We start from the raw sequence: 24,016 nt of genomic DNA on the forward strand, positions 1-24,016 counted from the left end.
CACAAGTTTACTTACTATTTCCTGGATGCCAGCGTACTGCATTTAAATATGCATTACAGTAATGGAAGAGAAATTCATGCTTGGATCGGGTAACTTTTCCTTGAAGTAAGGGCATCAGATCATGTCCATCAATAATTCTGAGTAAGAAAGCATTTCAAAGTCAGAATAAACCAAAACTCCCCTTTCTGAAAAATATAACTCTGCATTTCCACTTCTTAAAACAATAAATCTACATCTTATGATCTGAATGGTCACTTCCAGTTGATCAATTTGGAAAAAAAAAACAACTGTTCAGGTGCTCTTCCCCTTTGGTTTTTACATTATTTAAGGAAACATTAATTTTATATTTTGCCATTAGGAGTGGTTGCTTCCTCATCCCACTTTTCTCTTTTCTTGCTGAGAATGTAATCAGACATATGTGAGTGAATTGCTAGAACACAGTCCTCCAGGTATAAACGCATATACCTGCTCAAGCTGCTTGGAAGCAGTCTGGCTGAAGTAACTCTAAGATCAGAAAAATCTCTGCTGTGCTGTGTTTGCATCCCCAGAAGTAATGGCAAGAACTCTGTCTAATAAATTATGCATGCTAGAATTTAACACAGAACTAGTAATTTTAAAGTTGAAAATGAACTATGTTTAAATATGTGTTTATCAACTACACACACATGCATACATATATATATATAAATTCTCTATCTGCTGCTGGACAATTTTGATGATGTTTTGAAGGAGTAAGTCAATTTACATTGAAATGGTGTTATATAATAAGCAAGTCATTTAAATGTTTCCATATACGAAGCCATCAAATAGCTGGAATCAGTTGATGGGGGAGAAATCACAATCTGCATTTTTGACATGGTGTGAATTACAAGTTTTACAAAAAGTTTCTTAGGATGCTAATTTCTGCTGGCATACAGATCATCAGGTAATTGTTTTTTAAGTATTTTGAGCAACATCTTGTAAAAACATTTTTGAAACTTTTAAATCCCTAAGTGTCTATTTGTAATTTACATTACTATGTAAAACCTGTTTCACATTAGCTTAATTACTATGAGACAGTATTAGGAAACGAGACTGTTATTTGTAAAGCAGTGTTGTCCAACTCTGCTTTCTGGATGCAACCCTGGCTGTAGGGTCTGTTGAATGAGGATCTTTCTCACTTTCAGTCTGTCATGTTTTCTTTCCTGACTTTTGCCCCTGCAAGCTTGGTCATCGTCAAGCTGAGTGTAGGACGTCTGTATGTCTATTGCATACATTCTGTTCTACAGACTTTTGATGGGGAAAAGGTTGTCTCCAGTAATATGTCAACAGTACTCTCATATAGCCATATCTATTTGTTTTAGGGGTATACCTAAGCCTTTTCTTTCTGATGACCTATCTTTCTTCTTTTACAAGGAGCACCTCCTCCATCCCCCTTTAACTTGCTCCCTCCCAGTGACTGAATCCTAGTTGGAGTAATTTCTCATATTTTTCAGGAAGAATGCACTGAAGGAATAGGATGGCCCCACTGTCAAGCGCTTCTGGCTGGGCTGCCTTGGGCAGTCCCCATCCCTGTGGGTATTTAGGAGATGCGTGGACGTGGCACTGAGGGATGTGGTGTAGTGATGGGACTAGAAAAGTCAGGCTGATGGTTGGACTAGATGATCTTGAAGGTCTTTGCCAACCTAGATGATTCTGTATATGTAGGTATGTATTCTATGTATGATTCAAGCTAGTCCACAGCATCTCACTCAGACCTACCATGAAACAATAATTATGGCATATAGTCTACACAGAAGAAGAATCAGTGAGGAGAAACTTGAAAGTGGAAGTTACACAAATATATTGGGATTTCTAGCAAAGAGATCAAAATAAAACATCAGTGCTTAGTCTTCACCTAAGGAATATGAAAATGAAGTGCATAAGATCTGCCCTCAGTAAGGATAGTTTAAACTGCTTAGGTTCGACAGTTACTGCTTGTAGGGGATGTCTCAGTGCACGACTAATTTCTCATTCCTTATACATGGCCTGCCCTGCCATTTCCTGCAGAATCTCCATAGATCATCATTAGCAGAGTGTCTCTGCTCACGACTGGTCTTCTCCATGTGGATTCTGGATTCTTTGTACTCAAAAGCTGTTTGTGCATGGGAGATGTGTACAAAAAGTGTAGCAGTGGGTTTCTCCACATATTGGACTCAGATGGCAACAGAGTTTAGGTGGAGCCACCTTGCTGATGAGACTATGTATCTCCTGAACAAGATAAAACATTGGGATGTGCAAGTGTCAGTAAAACTCATTAATTTTATAAGCCTAGTGTTTTTTTTTTTTTTCATCAGGCTGCTAAACTCTGTAATAGATTATTTTCACTCATTTAGTAGAGAACAATAAATTGTAAGAAAAGGGTAGCTTTTTGATTTGTTTTGTTATACTAAGCAGGCCAAGGTTTAACTCGTAAAATTAAAAATAATTTACACTTGCAGGTCTTGTTTCTACCATCTTCATTCATGTAGAACAGAGCCTTTTCTGATAAATTCATTTTTACTTTTAGTAAATAATTCTAGGCTGCGACTTGATGGTATGTTGCTTTTGGTGGTACTCTCACTCTGTAGTTGCCTGATGCTTGTTCCCTTCCCTGCAGGCTTATCACATCAGATGACATAACTGTTTGCATGACCATGCTCTGAACTAGCCACAGAGCTGATCTTTACAGATGATATCAGAAAAAAATAAAAAACAAAAACTGTTAACAGAGAAAGTAAGGGTCAGTAATTAGTGCTTGATACTGAGTTCAGCCTCAGTTAATACCTAGCTGTTTACGAAATGGCAGGTTTCAAGCATTTTTATTTTTATTTTGCATTTATTTACAGTAAAGAACTGTTAAAGAACTGCTGAAGAATGACAGTGTAAATGTATGTCTTAATTGCTGTTCACATTGCCAATGGCCGACCCCCTCTCTGGTGCCCAGCTTTATGAGTTTTTTGTTTGTTTATTTGTTTGTTTGTTTTTTCTGTCTTCTAGTTACACAATTCACTTTAACTTCAACAATTTTGGTATTAGGCTAAGGGATGTGAGAAAGTATAGAGTAAGGACTGATGTAGAGGAACAGTAAGGAGAAGGGACTTCAAGTTTTCATTTAACATGAACAAAAGAAGCCCACTAAATGAACTGGGATAAAGTAGCACAAAAAAGCTGTTCTGCTGGCCAAGCTGCTTTTACATACAATGTTTACATACAATGTTTTTTGTGAAGTATATCAGAATGCCAACATGAAATGTAATTACAAAAAAAAAAAGGTACTTACAATCTAGTTTTTCTTTTCATTTTTACTTCTGTCCTAACAGTTATCACCAGAATGTACAAAATGCACATGAGATTTTCTATAGAACAAAGATAAGTTCAGAGTATACCTGTCATAGGGTAACTGTGCCCCAGCAAGTTTGACAATGGTAGGAAATATATCCATGTTACTTGTTGGCTCGTCCATATAGGTACCAGCTGGTATCAATCCGGGCCAACGGAGAAGCCCAGGTACACGAATACCTCCTTCCCAGTTTGTTGATTTTCCACCTGAAAATGAAAGTGTTGTTTGATAAGAGAACAATTTCTTCTTAGGAAAAACAAAACAAAACAAAACACACACATACACACACACACACACAAAGGCACAGAAAAAAACTGCAAGATACAATTTTCAAATAATAAACATGCTATCTAGCTAGAAGCTTTTGATTAAAAGTACATTTTTTAAATTTGCTAGATTTACTGACCTAGATTTTCTACCTACAATTATTATCTTTATTATAGTAAACCTACTAATATACATTAGACAGTGTTTATAAAATGTGTTTAATTTTAAAAAGAAATTAAACAATAGTTGTAAGAGATAAAAAGGCATCTTGCAGGAATTCTTGTAGACAATTTGGTCTAGATCATGTGTCACAGATACATGCAGATGCAACTAAAAATAAGAATCAAAAATAAATTGAGGTATGACTAGAGCTCTGAGGGATAAACCCAGAAAAATATATATTTCATTAAAAATGGTGCTTAAAAACTTTACATAGAAGAAAGTACCAATTTAACTATGTTACTGAATTGTCTAATTATATGCACTAGTAAGACATTTGTTACAATGATGGTAGTTCTCAGGATGCTGTGAGAACCTTTTCTACCTCTAAACCAACTAAACATCAAATGCATTATCGACTAATCGTAACATTACTTTGCAGACCTTTCCTTTGCTTCTACACTATCCAACACCACTGAGTCATCCAGACATGTTTGGAGAAGGGCAATGTGTTTATTCTGTGATGATATCTATGCTGTTATTTAAAATACGATTGTTACAACTCTATGAAAAGCTATCACAAGTAGAATTATAGAGTCATAGCATGGTTTGAGTTGGAAGGGACCTTAAAGCCCATCTAGTTCCAATCCCCTTGCCATGGGCAGGTACACGTCCCACTAAACCAGGTTGCTTAAAGCCCCATCCAACCTGGTCTTAAACACATCCAGGAATGGGGCATCCACAACTTCTCTGTGAAACATGTTCATCTTTAAAATGAATAAAACTTTGAAAAAAATATTTCTAGTGAATGGATGGGTTTGGGATGTGGTTAAGCGTGGTCTGGGCCAAGCACTTATATCTAAATTGTGGCTGTTTTATACAATAATAGAAATATCTGAAAGCAGTGGAATATGCGTATTGAACTCATGCCACTCACAGAATCCAATAGCAATTTATAGTTCAAATATTATGAGCCTGTATTTCCTGTGTCTCACATTTCAAGTAAAAACAAATAAATATATAAATGAAAGAACAACATATCCCAGTGAAGTACTTGAACAGTTGTTTCCTCAGCCTCTTAGACTTTCTATGCACCACATGGATTTTAACACCTTTAGTGTCAAGCCCACATCTTTCCATACATGCTGTTTTGACTTCTCCATGAACTTTTCTATTTCTGCTTTGGGGGATTTAGAATCTACCTTTTTTTCCCTACAAGTTTTTCACTGTCCATAAATAGGATAAGTGGCTACTTCAAGCGAGAAAACTACCTTTTGCATAGCTCTTTAGTTATCTAGATATACTCTTGTGGCTGAAAAATTTTTAGCTTGTGATTCTGTTATACCACATTACTGCACACTTTTTTTCCATGGGTTTTATCAGAATTCATAATATTGAATAGGTAGGAACATATAATTAACCATCTAGTCTGACACTAGAAAATTTAAACATTCTAATATACATTACTTCAAACAACAATCTTTGCTTAAGCTGTTTTTGGGAAACGGCGCAAGTTCAGATCTCAACATGACTATCCATCTTTTAGAGCACCCTTAAATATTGACTCCTGTCATTGCATCAAATGCAATTCCATTTTCACTATAAAGCACATGGACACCTATTCTAAAAGTTATAAATGAGATACAAGAATTGCTTTTCTTTAAATTATTGCAAATATCTGATTTACAAAATAAATATCTAAAGAAAATATAGATTTATGTTTATACAGGTGTTATTTGTTGAGGTTTAAAATCTCCACTATCTAGCAGCAGGAAGTGGTCACCTAACATTATACCAACTCTGTGTTGATAGTGTTAGTTCAAAAACCAGATAGATGTCAAGAGACTGTGTACATCTTCTGTATAAAAGATCTCTCTGCCTATCTATGTACAACAGTCATTAGCACTTAAAAATTTAGGTGTGGGTTATACCCAGTAGGAAAGTGTCAAGGTTAATATCCCAAATGAGTTATGAATCACAGAAAATGATGCTGAGCTTGCATAATTAAGTCTGAATATCAGTCCAGGAAAAGCATAAGGATATAAAATTATATTAAAAAGATTAATTTACTAAAAAGATCAATATCCTTCTCAGTGAAAAATTATCCCAGGGAGATGACGTAGTTTATGAGTAGGATCCTCGTTCTGTGTAAACATTGCAACAGCTTGTTGGCCAGACAATATGGACAGGTAGAAAACTCTGGGAGCTGATCTCCTACTATAGCTCGCTTTCAGTGGTGAATTCCTCTTATTTCCTTACATCTGGTCTGAAGCTAGAAACAGCACTGTGTAGATTGGATTGTTTAAATAAATTCTTGTTACTGTTGCTTTGATCTCTGTCTTGTGTAATCTGGAACAATTTCAGAGAAAGTGCTGAATCCCTTTCCCACATACGCTGCAACTTTTAAACCCTAGATATTGAATCACTTTCAGAGTTCCTAAGTTCATAGTACAATTTTCCTGAATCATTACAGACCAGTGACAGAAAACTTCCACATTACCCAAGCACAAAGGGATCACTACTACCCTGCTGTGAGATACAAAAAGCAAAATGGACTCCACAGCAGGGCCATCTCCTTGCTTATTTCTATGAAGAAGTGACTGTTGTTTTCCTTTCAAAAGACTACTTGGAGCATAATTTTTTGGTATCTCTGGAGGAGACAGCAGGAAGTTAGAGGAATAGCAGGAAGACAGAGGAATAGCAGGGAACTAGGGCAGGAATGACAGATCACAGAGGAAGACTGTCTTCTATTATCTATGTCCACATGGTTTGCATCTTTATTAGAACTGTGTTTAGTGACATTCCTAGAGCTGATTAATCCTATGAAATGAGCATGAATAATTTGACATGCATTGTCATTAAAACTCTCACTGTCAAACATTGTTCAAGCTAGCTGCATTTTTTTCCTTAAAAAATAAATGAAGGTTTCACACTAATGCTTGAAACATGAAGCAAACATCCAAACAGATAACATATTAGAAGAAAAATAAAAATTCCACAGAAGGTCATTATGTAATAAAAAAATCTCTTGATATTTCAAAATCTGACTCATTAGTTTTGTATTTTGCTTGGAGTCAAAAACACTGAAAAAAGAGAAAAAGCAGTAACTTAGTAGTCTGTGTGCCTGGCAAACTCTAAGCAGAGTAGTTCTATTTTATTTTTGCTCCCTTAAGTTCTTCGAAAAATGTTCTTTAAACAGCATAAAGCACCCCATGCTTAGCTATCTATGCTTTCTGAATAGTTGCACGCTTCAGTGTTACATCGAACAACAGCCTATGCTCACCTTCTCATGAAAATTGCAGGAGTAGACAAAGTACAGACATAACTCTCTGTGGTCATCCAAAACGTGATCTCAAATTTCCATTTTAACCTCATTTAAAATCTTAGTTATAAAAATATCTTTTTTTTTTTTTTTCCATTTTTTTCCCCCTCTGGTTTAAATTGAATGCTATTTAACTCTGGGAATAGAGCTTGTATAAAAGATGATACATAAAGGAAAATTCTGTGGTATAACACTACTAGCATTTTAAATGATAAATAATGAAAACTATTTAAAAGAACTTCTTTAGATCACTTGGATTATAACTATACTACCCTTTCCTTCCTTCTTATTTTCTTATAAAAACAAAGCCTCCCAAACCTATTTATTCTCTTGAATGAGTGAAAAATACAAGGAAATTAATTGCCTGTAAATATTGACAATCAAAGCTGGTTATTATTGTTTATCTTACAAAACTACCAAACAGTAATTTGTTTTCAATGGCAAGCCCACTCATTATTATACTGATTTTCTATTCTTTCTGTATACTTCTTTGGTTAATTTTCAACCTGAAGTATTCTTATACAGCCGAAGCTAATAGACATAGCTCATGTGCACATATTATCATTTCAATCTTTCTTCTAAATAAATGAACTTATTTCTCAGGATGTTTTCTGCTTCAGTCAAATTTACAAGATGGCTGCATTATTTTAAAAAATTGGATCACTCCAGAAAATATAAAAATACAGTACATTGGAAGAAAAGGTCAATGCCTGCTTTCATTAAAGTCAAAAGTGAAACTGACTAATATTGCTAAATATGCATTAGCATAGTTCCTGAGGCCAAAGTAAGGGTCAGTTTGATTTCTCTGTGAATTACAGAAAGGAAAAGGTTTACTAATAACTTCAAGAAACATTGCTGAATGAACTGGCCACTGTAGTGTATGAAATCGTACACATTTCAATAAAAATATTAGAGAATGGATTCTTCGTCTTTGTTTAGCTCTCACAAATCTGTAATAGTTGTGATTTAAAATGTGAGGGACTAAGGTCTAAGAAACACTGTTTTTGTCATGCATCATGTACCATGTATCATCAACTAGAAGCTTCCAAAAGAAATAATATTGCTAAAGGACCTATTGGTCCAACAGGTTCACAGGAACTAATATATTTCTAAGAGATCTAAACTGATCGTTTAAAACTATTAAGTAGCTAGGAAAAAGTATATTATCATGTGTGCACCCAAGAGTCCTTCAGGAGTTCAGGCAAGAAGATCTTGAGCTGCTGGGAAGAAACTCTTTCTAAAATAGCCATTGTTTTTGCTATAGAGGCTGTATCTACATTTAAACCTTTGAAAGATCTTTGTCAGGAACTTTCAGGAAAAGTTTCTGGAATATTAATCATGGGTTAGGAGACAAAAGGTTGTCATGAATCAAAATGTGCCCAACAGACAGAAAACAAAAAGATAAAACAAGCAGCCTATGACACCTGAAAAAAAGTCAATAGTAAGATACCTTGATTCAACTCTTTACTAAGTCCCTTGTTATTTTAATAAAACTACTTCAATTTTGGAAGTGGAGAGAGACATAAAACTAAGTATGACACAGAGTATCATAGGTTGATCAAATTCAGGAGAAAAGATAATGGACTTCACACCAAGAGGAAACAAGACACAAGTTCAAGTTCTGTATAAATATGTTCAGTGTAATGGACATTAGAGGAAAAATAACTGAACTAGAGTCTATGTTCTTAGTTATTCATAACGTAAACTTAATTTTTATACTTAAGAAAAAAAGGACCTATGCAAAGACTGAAGTTTAAAGCACATCTGTAATCAACAAGGTACAAAGACAACAGATCAGAAATAGAATGAAGTTGATAACATAAAAATTGAAGTATATAACTGGAAAGCGATATTCATGGTAAACACCGACAGGCAAAACTTGTCAAGCCATTTTAAGAGGATATATTGCCAATTAGAAATATTTCATATAAGAAAATAAAACGAACAGGAAATTAGGGGCAAGGGAAAACTCATCAGGTAAGACTGATGAGAGACTGACCAGACAATTATTTTATGAATGTGCTAATAAGGTGAAAGAGGGACAACAAAAATATAGAAAACAAAGGCAAGGTGAGGAAGATATAAATAAGTTATTCCTCCTTTAACAAAGAGGAAATAATATAAAACTTCAAGGATATGTTCAATGAAATCTGCAACAAGTGAAAGCACTGTCTTCTATACTATAGATTTCATTGCTAAAGAATTTAGGCTGAGAATTTAGAACAACTCAAAGTGGACCTTCATATTTATATGGTGAAAAATTATGCTAAATGCATAATGCTAAAAGCCTTTGTCGAAACTAAATTGTCAAGATTTGTGACCAAGGTCATACTACAGATTAGGAAATTTTCTTAAGGATCTTCTTTATTTACCACAGCTCCTGCATCTTCCTCTGAAGCTTCTGATCTTGACTGTCAGAAAAAGGAAACTGGAAAGAGGGGCCATTGTTTTAATCCATCACTTCTGTATATAGATGCATGTCTTCTAAGAAAAGGAAAAGCCAGACTATATATTGACAGCAACTGGTTAAACACTATATTAGCTTTGTTTTCTGATTTCAAGGGATATCCAAATTTATGGTGACTGTTCCACAGTCAGAATCCAGACTAATAAAGCTCTCAATGTCTCCTTTTTTTGGCATTCAGTCTTGCAGTGCAAGCCTAACTCTCCAAACTCCTCTTAAATTTTATTATTGGTACTGATTTGGCTGGATAACAAGACAAATTAGTGAGTACAAATTGTGGAGAGCTGTAGAGAGCTTTTGATTTAGGGCAGAACCAATTATTGCTGAGTATACTGCTCCAGCTCTGACAAGAGGGTTAAGTGGCTTGATTCATATTCACATTCATAAAGAACTCATATACAAAAAGGTAAGTGACTGAGATTGTCTAGCAGACAGGAGAAAGGACATGCATGTTTCCCAGTTTTGCAAACGAAGCAAATTCCTAGTGCATGTATACATGAGCACAAGTAGCATAAATATTGCCCTTTTTTCCTTTTTTTTTTTAGGTATATTGTTACATCAGGGCCTGAGATTTATGGACTTCACAGATCTGATTTTTAGTAAATCCACCAGAGATGTACAGAGCTTTAACACACCTCACTGTACAGACTATTAATATGAATAAATCCTTATGTATGAAAATTGCTAATTATGCGGTCAATTTATCATTTTCACTTCTGTCCTTTTGCAAATGATGCTTAATATACATGTTAAATTGAGGACTGATACAGAGATGGAGAGAGTGGAAAATAAAACAGGATTAACTGTATTTTAAAACTGTAAATGTATATTCAGCTGTTTGCATAGGTCTTTTAATTTATTTTTATTTTGTTAAAAATGTCTCCTATCCAATAATTATTTTTCTTATATAGTGATTATTTTCTTTCCCATCATTTATTACAGTACTTGCCAGCATAGCATAAGAGGCAACTGTAAACCACACTACAATTCATTTTAAAAATAAAAAGCTCTATCATTCCCCACGTAACCCTATCAAACAGATTTTTATTAATTCGGGTAAGATCTATTTCAAATTGCTCCCCACTCTCTAAGTACGAACACAAAATTTTGCAAAGCTTAATAGAAAAGACTCTATTCAATCAAAATGTTCCTCAGGAAGGCATATTCCCCAGTGTATTTGTGTTCTTTCGTCCTCCTTGTCATTTATCCTATGTCTTATGTCTGGCATCCTGGAAGGCAAATATTTTTTAGAGCTTCTAAAACACCTCAGGCCGTGCCTACAGCTACAGATATGTAACCATATGGTTCCTTAATTACTTAAAGCACTATGTAAGGCCTAAGTGCTAATGTTTAAGACAGATTTCACTCTGGTGTTAGCCCAAGGGGACCCATTTGATAGTCTGTAACCTCATGACTTTGGCATTACTTGTTTTGCTTGGGCAGCAATTCCTTTGTAGCTCTCTTAAATCTAAGGGCCATTTCTCAGAAAGATACCTGCTGACTAAAAGCAGTGGAGTCTTCTCACTTAAAAACCTTACCGTATTGTTATTTCTTACAGTGTATGTCTTTCTTTCTTCCTTTTTGCAGTTTTGCAGACAATACAAAACTGATTCACCCAGAGAGGCTCATGCAGCTATTCGGAGGGACCATGACAGGCTGGAGAAATGGGCTGATGGGAACCTCATGAAGTTCAGCAAAGGGACATGTCAAGTCTGCATCTGTGGAGGAATAACCTCTTGCACCACAACAGGCTGGGGACTTACTGTCTGGAAAGCATCTTTGCAGAGAAAGACCCTGGGGTTCTGGTGTACGACTAGCTGAACATGAGCCAGCAATATGTCCTTGTGGCAAAGAATGCCAACAACATCTGTGTCTGCCTTAGGAAGAACATTGCCAGCAGATTGATCCTTCCCCTCTGCTCCGCTCTGGTGAGATGCACCTGGAGTGCTCGGTCCAGGGCAGGACTCACCAGTATCAAAGAGACATGGACATGGAGTGAGTTCAAAGGTGGGTCATGAAAATGGCTAGATGGTTTCCATATAATGTTCCAACATGCAAGGAGGGGCTGAGAGAGCTGGGTCTGCTCAGGCTGGAGAAGAGAAGGCTCGGGAGGGTTCTTATCCATGTATATTACCTGGATTTACCTGAGTAAAGATGAAGAAGCCAGGTGCTTTTTAGTGGTGCCCGGTGACAGGACAAGAAGCAATGGGCACAGACTGAAACAAAGGCAATTTCATTTAAAACATAAGAAAAAGAATTTTTATGGTGAGGCTGCTCCAGTATTTACTGGAGCAAGTTGCCCAGAGGGGCTCTGGAAGCTTCATCATTGAAGATTTTCAAACCTTGACTCCTTGACTGGACAGAGCCCTGAGCAACCTTCTCCAGCTGGCCCTCCTCTGCAGGAGGTAAGACTAGAAACTTTGAGAGGTGCCTTCTAGTCTCAACTGTTCTGTGACTTTATAGTTCTGCAAGACATTTTTTTTTTAATCACACCTAAAGGCAATTTGCTTCTTTCTCCTCACAATTAAAAGTGGCAAGGTTGGCAAGTCAATTTCCAAAAACTGCTGGGTTTCTTTGGTCTTGTCCCCTGAAATATGAAGGGAAAACAAATTACACAGACACTTCCCAGTGAAAGAATAAAGGGACCTTTCCTCTGGTAAAAGGACAGAATATTCACTGCATTTCATTAAAAATAAAAAAACTAAGCATTTCTTTCATATTTCAATGAGATTGAAGATTATTAAAACCATTTTAATGTTCAGTTTCTTAATGCTATGTCCACAACTTGCACACTGGAAAATACTGTTTTCTTTACTTTGTCACAGGTAATCCTTGTTGTCAATGTGTCTTTGATTATGAGCAGTCCCTGACTGAAAGTTATAACCAGTCCCTGTCTGAAAATTATAACCATGCTACCAAACAATTACTCCATCACTGCATCCTTCTTTCTCTCATCCTACTGTCTCTTCTTGTTCTGCCTGTCTCAAAAACACATTGCTGACAATAATTTTGTTCATCTCCATGCTGGAACCACATTCTCAAAAGTATCCAGTGCTATATTACATTCCTGCTGACCAAAGGTCAGGGATATCAGAATGGACAAAATGAGAAAGGCTGTTTGCTAAGCTAGAATTTTTCTTTCTACATGATCACTACATTGTAATAAACAGTATCTTTCAGTATTGTTGGGTGATATCACAGGGAGAAAGTGTATTGCAGACTTTAAACACATTTTAGTCCTTCACAGAACAAATAGAATTTGGAGTATTAATTTTCTCGAGACTAAAAGAATATAACTCTCCTTCTAACAGAAGTCTCTCTGTTTCCAAATCAGTCTTCAGCTCAATAGTATGCATTATTTTCAAAACTTTTTTCCTTAATTCAGACTTTGTTTCTTGAAATCTTACCCTTCTCTGGATGTTGTGGAACTTGCCCATCCCAAACTAAATCCAACTACTCATTTTTCTTTTCTAACTTAACTCTCTTTTTCTACATTTTCTGTAATGAACACAGTGCTGATTCTCCCATCTTCTCTATATCCTCTCTTTGTATGATCTCACTCACCCTGTTGCATTTAGCTCCCATTTAAGGTTCCTGATGGCTCACAAACAATTTTTTTTTTTTCTGTTCTGCTCTCCAGCCATGACAGTATAATACTATGAACAAACATCTTTCCAAAGTTGGATTTATGGCTAGTCCATGAGTACATTTTATAGTGTTAAAACTCAGAGCTCTGGTTAAGCATGCATTCTGGTTGAGCTGATGTATTTGACAAGTAAGCCCCTTATATTTGTTGCCTATGTTTGGATTTAGTTTGACAATTATGAGCAATTTTTTATTATTTAAAAATTGAATTTTGAACTTTTTGACCCTAGAGTATATTGCAGTTTCGGAACAAAACCAAGGAAACATTTTCTGAAACGGTTTTTAAAAAAATCAGAGAATGTTCACCTTTATATATACCATTGTAACCTCCATGGACTTCTCCAGAACTTGAGATTTCTTCAGTGTGAGCTCCTTGATCAGATGAAAAGTATACAAGAGTTTTACTTCTCAGATTATACTTTTCCAGCACATCCAGAATCTGCCCTAGAAGCAAACAAACACATTTAATGTCTTTGGGAAGCTTTTTTCATTAACCTTGGCAAGCACAAACATTTTTGTCTTTATGCTTTTTCAAGATCGTTACCATAAAAACATTATTATACATAGCAATTGGCAACATGCAGTATACAGTAGGGGTCAATTACACAAGGCCCATTGCAGTCAAGACTACGGTTTGATTGCAGCAGGGATTCTTGAAGTATAAAATGAGAAGATTTGTGCACTTCAGAAAAAAAAAGGGCTGATCCGCAGAGAGCCAGTGACCTTTAGAAGCAGTTGCTCTCAATCAAGGAAACCCCACAGCAAGAAGATTCAAACCGCCGAGGATATCTGAAAGAGTCTCAGCATGCAGAACAGAGCTAACCATTTTGGGGTAAAGCTGTGCTGCCTAGCAACCTATAGAGGCAGCTTGGCAAAAATCTCAGTGTGAATGCTAGAATAAGACATTCTAAAAACAAACAAACAAAAAAAACAAGTTAACGTATGGAATGCCTCTGCTGGTGACATGGTTTCATTAGCTACTCTACTAATTAGTCATTAATGTGTTGTCATACAAGAGTAGACATCGACTAAACTCATAATGTACAAGGTAATAAACACACAGACGTGCACATATTTAAAAGAAGAATCCAATTCATGGGTATGTTCTGAAACTCCAAGGGACTGTGGGCTCACATTTCATTTACACAAAGGGCTTCTTACACTACCTTAGCACAGTAGTGGAGCCTTGCAGTGCACATAAATTACATTTAAACTTATTTAGACTGATTTTTTTTTAAAAAGAGCTTCTCTATGAATGAGAGTGAAGCCACTCTTTCAAACTTGCTACAGTGAATTTTATATTGATTAGGAATCTAAAATTATTGGTCCTGGAAACTGACCAAAGTATAAGAATATACTTCACATCAGCCTGCAAATGAGCTTAAACCTTGTCCTTCAGGGATCCCAGAGCACATAAAGATAATTCTGTCTTTACTACTATTTTCTCTTTATCCCTTTTACTTAAACATCCAAGTATGGTCCAATTTGAATGTTAATTTTGATTTGTCCACCTGTCCACTAAAAATTAGTTCATCAGCAGATGCTCAATTACTATGTCAAAGAGAATGAGATAAGAACTTTGAAATAGAGCCTTTGCTAACTATTTTCAGAACATCAGTTCTGTTGTCTTCTCCTCCTCTGGATAAGGAATAGTTGTCTCACCTAATTTCTAATCACTTGGTTTTTAATGTTGCAGCATTCTAAAATTGCCTTGTTAAAAAGGTTGAGTGTCTCAATTTCTTATCAGCTCAAAGGACAGGGCCATGAATAAAGTAACATCAGCAGTTAAATACCTGTTGGTCGTGTTTGTAAACTAGGAGCAAAGAAGAAATGTAAGAGTAGGAGAATTTGATTATGCATGTTCTGAAACCTCATGGTAGTTGAAATTTCCCCACAGAGCTGAGGAAAATCTTTTACAAAGGCTGACATTTTAAAGTTGGTGGGTTGAGGGAAAATCATGCGGATCCATCTGACAAGTCATTTATTTGCTTAGCAGGTGGACTTAGTGCCAGGAAAGAAAGAGGCAATCTTCCATTACCTTCTCATATCATTTGGAGGTTGTACTTGCTAAGTAATAATAACATCCCTTGGAAAGGTGGCAATGAAGAAAAAAAGTGGTGCACATAGATAAATTAGGACATTATGTTCAGGTATTTGGCCATATGACCTTCAGAATTCCCTTCCAACCTGTATCAACCTGTGATTCTATGATTCCATGACAGTAACAACAAATGGGATTGCACAAAGTAAGAAATGTGCAATGAAATGAGAAAATGCATTTTTTTTTACCTACAGTTTTCCTTGATGAAATTGGATTTTCAAATTCATCCTGTAAATTAAGCAAAATGAAAATAAAACAAGAATTCCACTCGGAGTACATCACATTAAATGATCTCTGGTGATCAGAGACACCTGCTGTCATTCAATAATGGAAATTCTGGTTTCCTAATTAATCTGGGAAAAATGAGAAACGATGAAAATGTTCTCATTATCACAATTAATTAAATAAATTAAACAATCATCATTATGATTTTTTTTTCCCAGAACAAGGCTGAGGAGCTTGACTTGGCCTGAAAACAGAAACAAAAACAAAAGACAAAACCTATAAAAAACCTCATCCAAAGCTTCTTGAACTCTGTGGCAGAACTTCCATTTACTTCACTTGGATTTTTATACAGAAGAAGGATCAGCTAAATCAGGGTTAATTACTAAATGCTAAAATGACAACTTAATTTAGCAACATCATTCAGAACAGGTGGACAAATATTGACAATTCAAATACCACACTATTGTCAGAAAATGGCGCTCACAATGCACTGACAGAAATGAAGCAAAACTTCAGTTTCTGTTTTCATCTTGAACACTGACACCTTCTAGAATAAATAAGTAATAAAGTGTGTGCTACCATGAGATAAAGACACATTTAAATGCACTTGAATGATATGGTTACTGTTGACACATACAATACATTTGCTTATTAGCATTTCTAAATGGTAACCAAAACAGAGGAAAAATGCCAGGAGTGCTCTGTGAACAGATATCTTTGACATACTGTCATATATTGTATCAATTTTGAAAGCAAATAGTATAAAGTAAGCAAAATACAACCTTTACTGTTTTCTTATGTCTTTATTGACTCTAACTCTTACTATTCCACTTGTATAATTTCTGTATATTTCACTGAGACTTTAGAATTAAGCTAAGAGTGATAAACATTCCCGGATAATTTCACTTAATAAACAAGGTGGATTTTCACTTTGCCTATTTTAGCTGCCTAACTTTGTAAGAGGTGAATCACAACTGCAAAAAGGCCTTTTTTTTTTACCCCATGCCTAAAAAAGAGAAGACAGGCAACTAGCTCAAAAGTAAATGCCTTCATATAATTGATCAAGGAAAGTAAGATGAATCCTACCCAAAGTGCTAGAAATGCAACCATGTGAGTAACATTTTTATGAGTGTGGTGAACGGATAAATGAGGTCTGAGTAAGAGAGGATGGTAAAACTGTATCGCTTCACACATAAAATATGACTGGATGTGTACCGTACATCATGTGCTCTTGAATTACAATAGGGCTTCTGCTGGCTTAGCCTGTCTTTTGAATCCCATTGCTAGTTGCAGAACAAAATACAAATGTAAAAAGAGTTTGTAGAAGAGATTATCCAGAATATGAAACTATAGGATAAATAACTCAAAACACTGGGAAAACTATAACTCAGTTTAAGCAATGATGGTTTAATATCCCCAATGTATGAATTATTAATAAAAATTGAAAAATTCTTGATCAAAAAGACTGACTTGAAAGTACTGTTCTAAAAAACTAACAGCTGTACTGATCGCTGTGAATACCACTGTTTACACTTTTCTGGTTTGAACAGGACAGATTTTGAAAGACAACATTCCAAACAACAAAATCAATCTAACACTGAAGAAACCGCATAATTTCTGAACTTACTGAACAACTATAATTTAAGTGTAACTTTTTCCTCCCATTGCCATTCCAGGAATACATACTCCAGCTCAGGTGGCTAACATTGTAGCAGACAAAGGCATTATATCACTGGACACCATTCTTTCATTTCTATATTTTAAGATACAAAATAGACTAAGGACAGCATTAAGATATTGCTTGTTTCAATTAATATGCTAACGATCCAAAATTTAAGTAAAACTTCCTCCAAAATATACTGAGGACAGCTCTCTACGTTCTATTCTCCACTCTTGCTTCAAGCTATGTTAAATTATAGAGTTGTTTCATTCTTAAAGCGAAAATGCCAATTTCAGTGGAGTGATAGCCATGTGAAAGTGATAAGAGCAATTGACTCTGCTCATTAGTAGGAAACTGCAAGTGCCATGCCGCTATTCAACTTGTCTAACACAGCATAAATGGTAGCTGAACCAGCCTATCTAATGCTGAAATTAATTTCTGAAGTTCTGAACCATGTAAGACTCCCACGGTACTCATGTACATTAGGTTATAGGGTTTATAAACAATGACTATTCATTTGAAAACAAGGTACAAACACTGAAAAACAATACGGTGTTTAACAATGCATTAATGATTTGGAAATCTGTTCAAAGGTTTAATCAAGCAAGCATATGAAAAATGTATTTGCTTCATAAATTAGCTTATTGTCATTTGAAGTCAATAGGACAGAATAATTATCAGTATTAATTTGAAATAATTTAGTCTTGTTGAAATTATATTAAAAAAAATAATCTCTAGAATATAGAATACCTCTGTGTAATCTAAGCATTAGGAAAAAACAGTCTCTCCACTCATTAGGAAAGCTTTAAAGCAGTATGCCTGATTCAAAGAAACAGCAGGATTCAGAATGAGGGTTAAGCATGTCTCAGGACAACATAGTTGATGGTAAAGGAAATTTTTGTAAATAGAACATCTCATCCCACTCCAGCAGATTTTCACATGACTCTGTCATGCCAAGAAGTTTATAGTAAACTTGAGACAATTATTGGACAAAGACTAATCTAGGAAGATCAGCCATCACACCTCTGCCTACAAGAGGCAGATTTTTTTCATTTAGTTTATATTTCAGAATTCCCTTCTAATACTAATGCTTCCTTTCAAAACCATCACTGATCACAATCACAACTAACCTGTAGACTGATGAAGTGGCTTACCTCTGTGAGTGGCAAGCTAGGAGTGCTTTGAATACATGCATAACCTCCTACAAATTACCCCAACATGCATAAGTATCTGGAAGCCCGTATTCCTCCCAGAAAAGATATTGATGTCATTCAGTTATATAGCTTTTAACATATTAAACTTCTTGGGATCTTATGCCTGGTACAGAAATTAAATTTAGGTAATTCCACTTCATCATCTCTTCCAGATTCAAAGACTTTCACCTTATGAAGACTTAATGTTGCAATATCTGCAAACTATCATTCACAAGTTAACAAACATTTTAATCTCTATGTTGATTTTGTGTGATGAAAAAAGAGACTTCATACTTTAATGGACCAATCTGATTACAAAATACACTGACTAAAACCTTTGTATAAAAGTCAGCTTAGTAACTAAGACCAAGACATCCATATCTTAATTTTAGCTTTTGTACATTTCAGGTTATAAATATGGAAATGTTTCTGTGGTAGTCTTACAGCCATCCAGTTTCCCCTTGATAAATATGTAAATCAGTTTGTCTTTGCAGTGGGGAAGTAATTATGACTTTCAGACCTACTCATTGAGCACAACACTTGAGGTAAAGATGGAAAATAATAAAATCACTGACAGCAAAACAAGACATTGTTGCACATATGGTGAACAGTACATAAAGCCTGCATGAAATTTGTTTAACATTCAGAGCTAGAATACAACCACTAGAAAGTGGGAATTCTGGGTTGATGCAATAGATGATATTATGGAACATTATCTAGCCCATCAATAGAACACACCCACCTAAGATGACTTGTGATTCTGTATAGAGGAAGCATTAACATATGAATCTCAAAGGTGAGAGTGAATAATAGCTAATATAACTGACTAGAACAAAAAGAAAATACAGAACTAACTGTAATACATATAATTCCTGAAGAAAAAAAAAAAGGGTTTAGATTCAGCAGAAAATCTTGAACCAGTCTCACTTTGCTATCGTTATTTTTGAAGTTATGCGATAGAAACAGTCCTTACAATGCAGTCTTCTTCAAAGCACAAAGCTGGAGTCTATAATATGTCAAGTTCCTAATACTGCTGGTTAGCTGGATCTTCAATGTCTACAGGACATTATGCCAAACAACTACCATCTGATTCTGAAAAAGCACATCTGTATCAGTGTTTTAATTACAATCAGAAATGCACGTTTGTTGTAAATCTATTCATCACCGCTTAATATACTTCTGTTTGCATAGAAAAGCTCTCTGATTCTGTGACCTGCATTCTTTCAAATTAACTAAATGCAAGGAAGGATTCTGAGACTACACCTAAGGCGCTATTGCTGAGGCATTCAATCTATAGGACCACAGTAGATCTGAAGTAGTAAATTTCCTTTCTCTTCCGATGTGCTGATAAGTCTCTGGACACTGAGCTCTCAGCAGTAACTATTTCACTCCACCAGTCTCCTTCTATTCTGAAACATTCTGAATTCTTTTCACAATGGGGGAAGGTGAGGCAATTGCCTCAGATTCAACTGTCTACAGTGTAGGGTAAATTACCATTCAAATCAGTAGTGGTTAGGTCCAGATAGTCTGTAGAATATCAAAAGCTTCTCTTTCAGATTCCACTAGACACAGGCTGATACAAGAATAATTAGTTTAAGGGCTCAGAGAAGGGCCATCTTCTAGAAAACCAGCAAGTTATCTGGTGTGGGGTCAGCTAAACTACCAGTACAAATTTGCTTCATGTTTGGATTTGGATTGCCTTGTAATTGTGGCTTGTGACTGTTTATACAGTCTTATAAGTATAATGTGTCTTTCAGACCCTCAGGATAAATTTTCAGCACAGTGCACAACAGATCAGGCATGTACTGCTTAGCAACTATGAATAAATCAACCAATTTTTTCACTTATAATTAGCATAAGATACATTTTCCCAAGAGATGAATACCACATCACTTATTTTCTTATTCACATAGGGTTCAACTTACTTTGTAAATGGGAAAGTTGGAACGATCCTTTGCATTTATAGAAACACAAGTGGATAAGAAAGCTCAGAGTTAAGATGTGGTTATGGAGGCTGGGAAGATCTATAAGTACAGCTGCAATATTGACAACACAGTATAGCAAGGGTTTCATAGTTACAGCAGTACTACAACACTAGCGATAAAGTTTGGGGGATTATTGAAGGTCAAAGGTATAAGTATTTGGTTATTAATACTTAAATTAGCTAATAAATGCATTGCTTGAAATTCAATTTTAGACCTTACATCTGTTCTATATAAGGCTAATGTAAATCTTATTTTTTTAGCCTGATTAAAATGCTAAAATATGAGAGATGGTCATGCAATTTTAGGGGGTCCATCACATTTACATTTTACAGGACAGCTATGATAACTGCATTTTGCATCTTTATTCTGCACACATCTGAGAATAAGATGCCATTTCACACATACAACTTAAATGCATAATGCAAAAGACACTGTCTATTTCCCTGCTCCAAGGTCTCCTGGGTTTTCTTTCAAATTTTGGAAAAGATTTCTTTGCGTAAGACCTAGGCAATCTGCAATGACAACCAAAGGATACTATTCATTTTTGAGTTAAGACTGTCAGGTGAAGTTAAGGCTTCCACTATTTGATTATTCCAATAAATGCTGATGGTGATTGAGTCAATAATTGAGGAGTGATAAAAGAAACACTTCTCTGTATTTTCAAATGTTTAAACTTTTATTAACGTCAAAGTCAGTTTTATACTGAGTATGTGTATATTCTCAAATCCAAATGCATAATGCCAAAAATTTGTCAGATTAAAGTATCAAGAATTTAAAACAGGGTAAGTAATTTAACACCAAATTTAATACTCTGCACCTTTTTGAAAAAGAAAAGAAAAAGGTATATGTCAGTGTCTTTGTTTCATTTTTATATTTTTTATCAAACAGAACTGGAACTGACATAAAATTGGTTGATATTAGAGCCTACACATTTATTGTCTTTCAGCAGACAAACTTTTTAATCTTTGCTGAATTTGGGAACTGGACTTAGAAATCATACACCACAAGGCAAATAGGATTTTTATCAAGATCAAATTAGCATTTGTCATGAAATATTAATTTTTTTTTAATTTCCAAGCTTTCTGATTTTAGTAGTTGAATTCCAATCTTACATGAAGGCAGCTGTGCATTAATTCACCCACAAAACAGAAGATTCTTCCCTTCTTCTCACCCCCTCTCCCTCTCTTCCCCCCCCAACATGATATCTTTTTTTTTTTTCTTCCTACATCACCATGCACATTTGCACATTTGCCAGTTCACTTCTCAAACTGCATTTGGGCAACTTGGTGCCTTTACTGCCTGCTAAGTAAGACTAGAAACTTGAAGCCTACTGTGTAATCACCATCTCTAAACCACACTAGCTGTGAATGGATCTCTGTACAGACAATGTTAATACCAACAAGAAAGAAAGCCTGACTGTGAAAACTGTTCTCAACAGAATTTTCCACCATAGAATGTAAACTCCAATCTGTCTTCTGTAGATGACATTCTGAACTTCAGGAGGAGGGAGGATCAAGTAAATTTAAGGTCACAAATCTTTACAATTCGTTTTTTTTTTTTTTCAAAATAATTCTCTCTCTCTCTCTCTGTGTGCGTGTGCGTGTTTGTGTGTACATGTTCAATATGCCAGTATTTATACTGATTTAAATTTCTGAGGATACCATCAGAAGGGAAGAGAAATAATTTTTCTGGTCACCCTCATTGATAAAAGATGGTCAGCTCAAAAGACTGCTCACTGGTTTATGAAATAGGACATTGATTCCTTAATTCATCTAAGTGCTCTTGAAAAAAATATTTCAGCCTATTAGGAAAGAGCTTCTGTTAACGTTTCAGTAGTATTAAGTAGCATACAGAACATATCTACAAGAAAAAAAAATCTGCCTTTTTCTGGTCTAAGGCCTGGGAAAAAGAAATATGTCAGTCTCATCTTAAATTGGTTTGGAACAACATGAGGTCTTTGCTTAGGCCAAGATGCATTCAATGCCCCCAAAACATGGTGGAATGAGAGCCTTGAGATCATCAAGCCCAATTCTTTGCCTTTTCTCTATATAAATGCCTACTTCTTTGCCTTTTCTCTATACAAATACTAGGTGTCATTTGGTTTGCATTGGAAAATTAAAAAAATAAGAGTTAGGAGACTTTCCAGTGTGCATGCGAGACATATTTCTGGAAGGGCTCTGCTTTGTATACCTGGATCACAGTAAGATACATTTTTTAGGATAAATATGAAAGTTAAATCCAGAATGAGGAAGGATCATTCACATAACAACACCATGTATGAGTTGAAATATTAACACAGATACAATGCACAAGTTAATCTAACTGCAGATCTGGGTAAAGGAGAGTTATGGCCAAGGTAAACTCTCCAAGGCATAGATGGCAACCATCCAATGGAAGGTCCCAAACAGCTTATTTTTTACGTATTGGAATGGTAGTATTCCTACGGATGGAGAGGCAGGAACAGGGTCGGTCCCTCCCTATTAATGTATATATTTTTAAAGGACTAGATCTTTCTGAACCTGTAACATCAAACCTATGGAAGCTGTATATAGGAACAGGAGAAGTACACAACAGCAAGTAGATTCCTGCCCTCAAAGGTATCAGAGAAGCATAGCTAGGTGTACTTAGGAACTGATTATCCTTAGCTAGACTCAACAATTAAATACCACAACAGCAGGGCAGAACATTTGCATACATGTTTCCAGATCACATATTTATTACACCAGTGTCTCCTGCTTAAAACAATTGTTTCCTATTCCCTTACTGTGTGTTCCTAAGGTTAATAAAGAACAAGGGAAATAATTAAATGTCACATCAGAAAGACAGCTTATGTTCTGTGAAAGAAATGGGATATTATTCTCTAACATTTTCTGCTGAGACAGACCTCAAAGCTCTCTTTACCTGTTTAAATCGGTCATTTACTTTTTATGAGAAGCACCTGGGGGTTATTGCAACTGCCGGTTGATGAACTACAGCAGAACCAAACAAAAGTTGAAATTAACTGAGAAATCTGGGATATGGGGCTCGATTATCTCAGCTCTAAATTGGCAAGAACAGTTAGGATAATATTCCATAGAAATGTTTCAAGGACTTTTTTTAAGGACACCTGCCAATTTTGTGCCTTATTAAAAATTATACTGGGTAAAAAAGCCATTGTAGTAGCACTCTGCTCTTAATACCATGCTGAGGATGTTCAGTTTGTCCTGTAGGATGTGTTGTGGTAGATACAAAGGAACTTGTATTATATTTAACTCTACCCTGAACCATGTCTTTTTATAATGTTGGGCACTTTGGCCCCAGTCAAGACTTCAAGAGACAGATGGGACATTTCATCCTACTTTCAGCTGCACAGACATCATCCTTACCTTTGGCTTTGGTTTTCCCTCTAAATTTCTGCTAATGGACATTTGACATTTGAATGTAATTGCTCCCTGCCTGTGAGTTGCTGGCAGCCACCTCTGCTTTCCTCTTTTTCCTTGCCAGCTGTTGCTAGCAACATACTTAACACTGTCTTACACATATTAGAAAGGTGCACTGTTTGTTTACTACCTTTCTGACAATGTGGTTAAGCTATGAAACAAAATATATGCTTCTTCTATTACAAAGTTTTCATTTTTTTTTCTTTTTATTAAAACCAAATCCCTAGTAAATACAA

The 24,016-nt window shown here is 35.6% G+C and overlaps 1 protein-coding gene across 31 annotated transcripts in view; it reads right to left on the reverse strand.

Moving 5' to 3' along the window:
• STS (steroid sulfatase) overlaps positions 1 to 24,016 on the reverse strand; it is a 118,711-nt gene that overhangs the window by 36,611 nt on the left and 58,084 nt on the right. For all 31 annotated transcript variants that reach the window (XM_066982561.1, XM_066982546.1, XM_066982502.1 and 28 more), the window contains 3 exons: positions 13,504 to 13,641; positions 3,387 to 3,546; positions 16 to 137 (listed from right to left, as the gene is read on the reverse strand). In XM_066982561.1, the coding sequence (XP_066838662.1) occupies positions 16 to 137; positions 3,387 to 3,546; positions 13,504 to 13,641 (420 nt within the window). The remainder of the gene's footprint in view (positions 1 to 15; positions 138 to 3,386; positions 3,547 to 13,503; positions 13,642 to 24,016) is intronic.

This window comes from Anser cygnoides, chromosome 1, assembly GCF_040182565.1.
Source record: "Anser cygnoides isolate HZ-2024a breed goose chromosome 1, Taihu_goose_T2T_genome, whole genome shotgun sequence".
Lineage (NCBI taxonomy): Eukaryota > Metazoa > Chordata > Aves > Anseriformes > Anatidae > Anser > Anser cygnoides.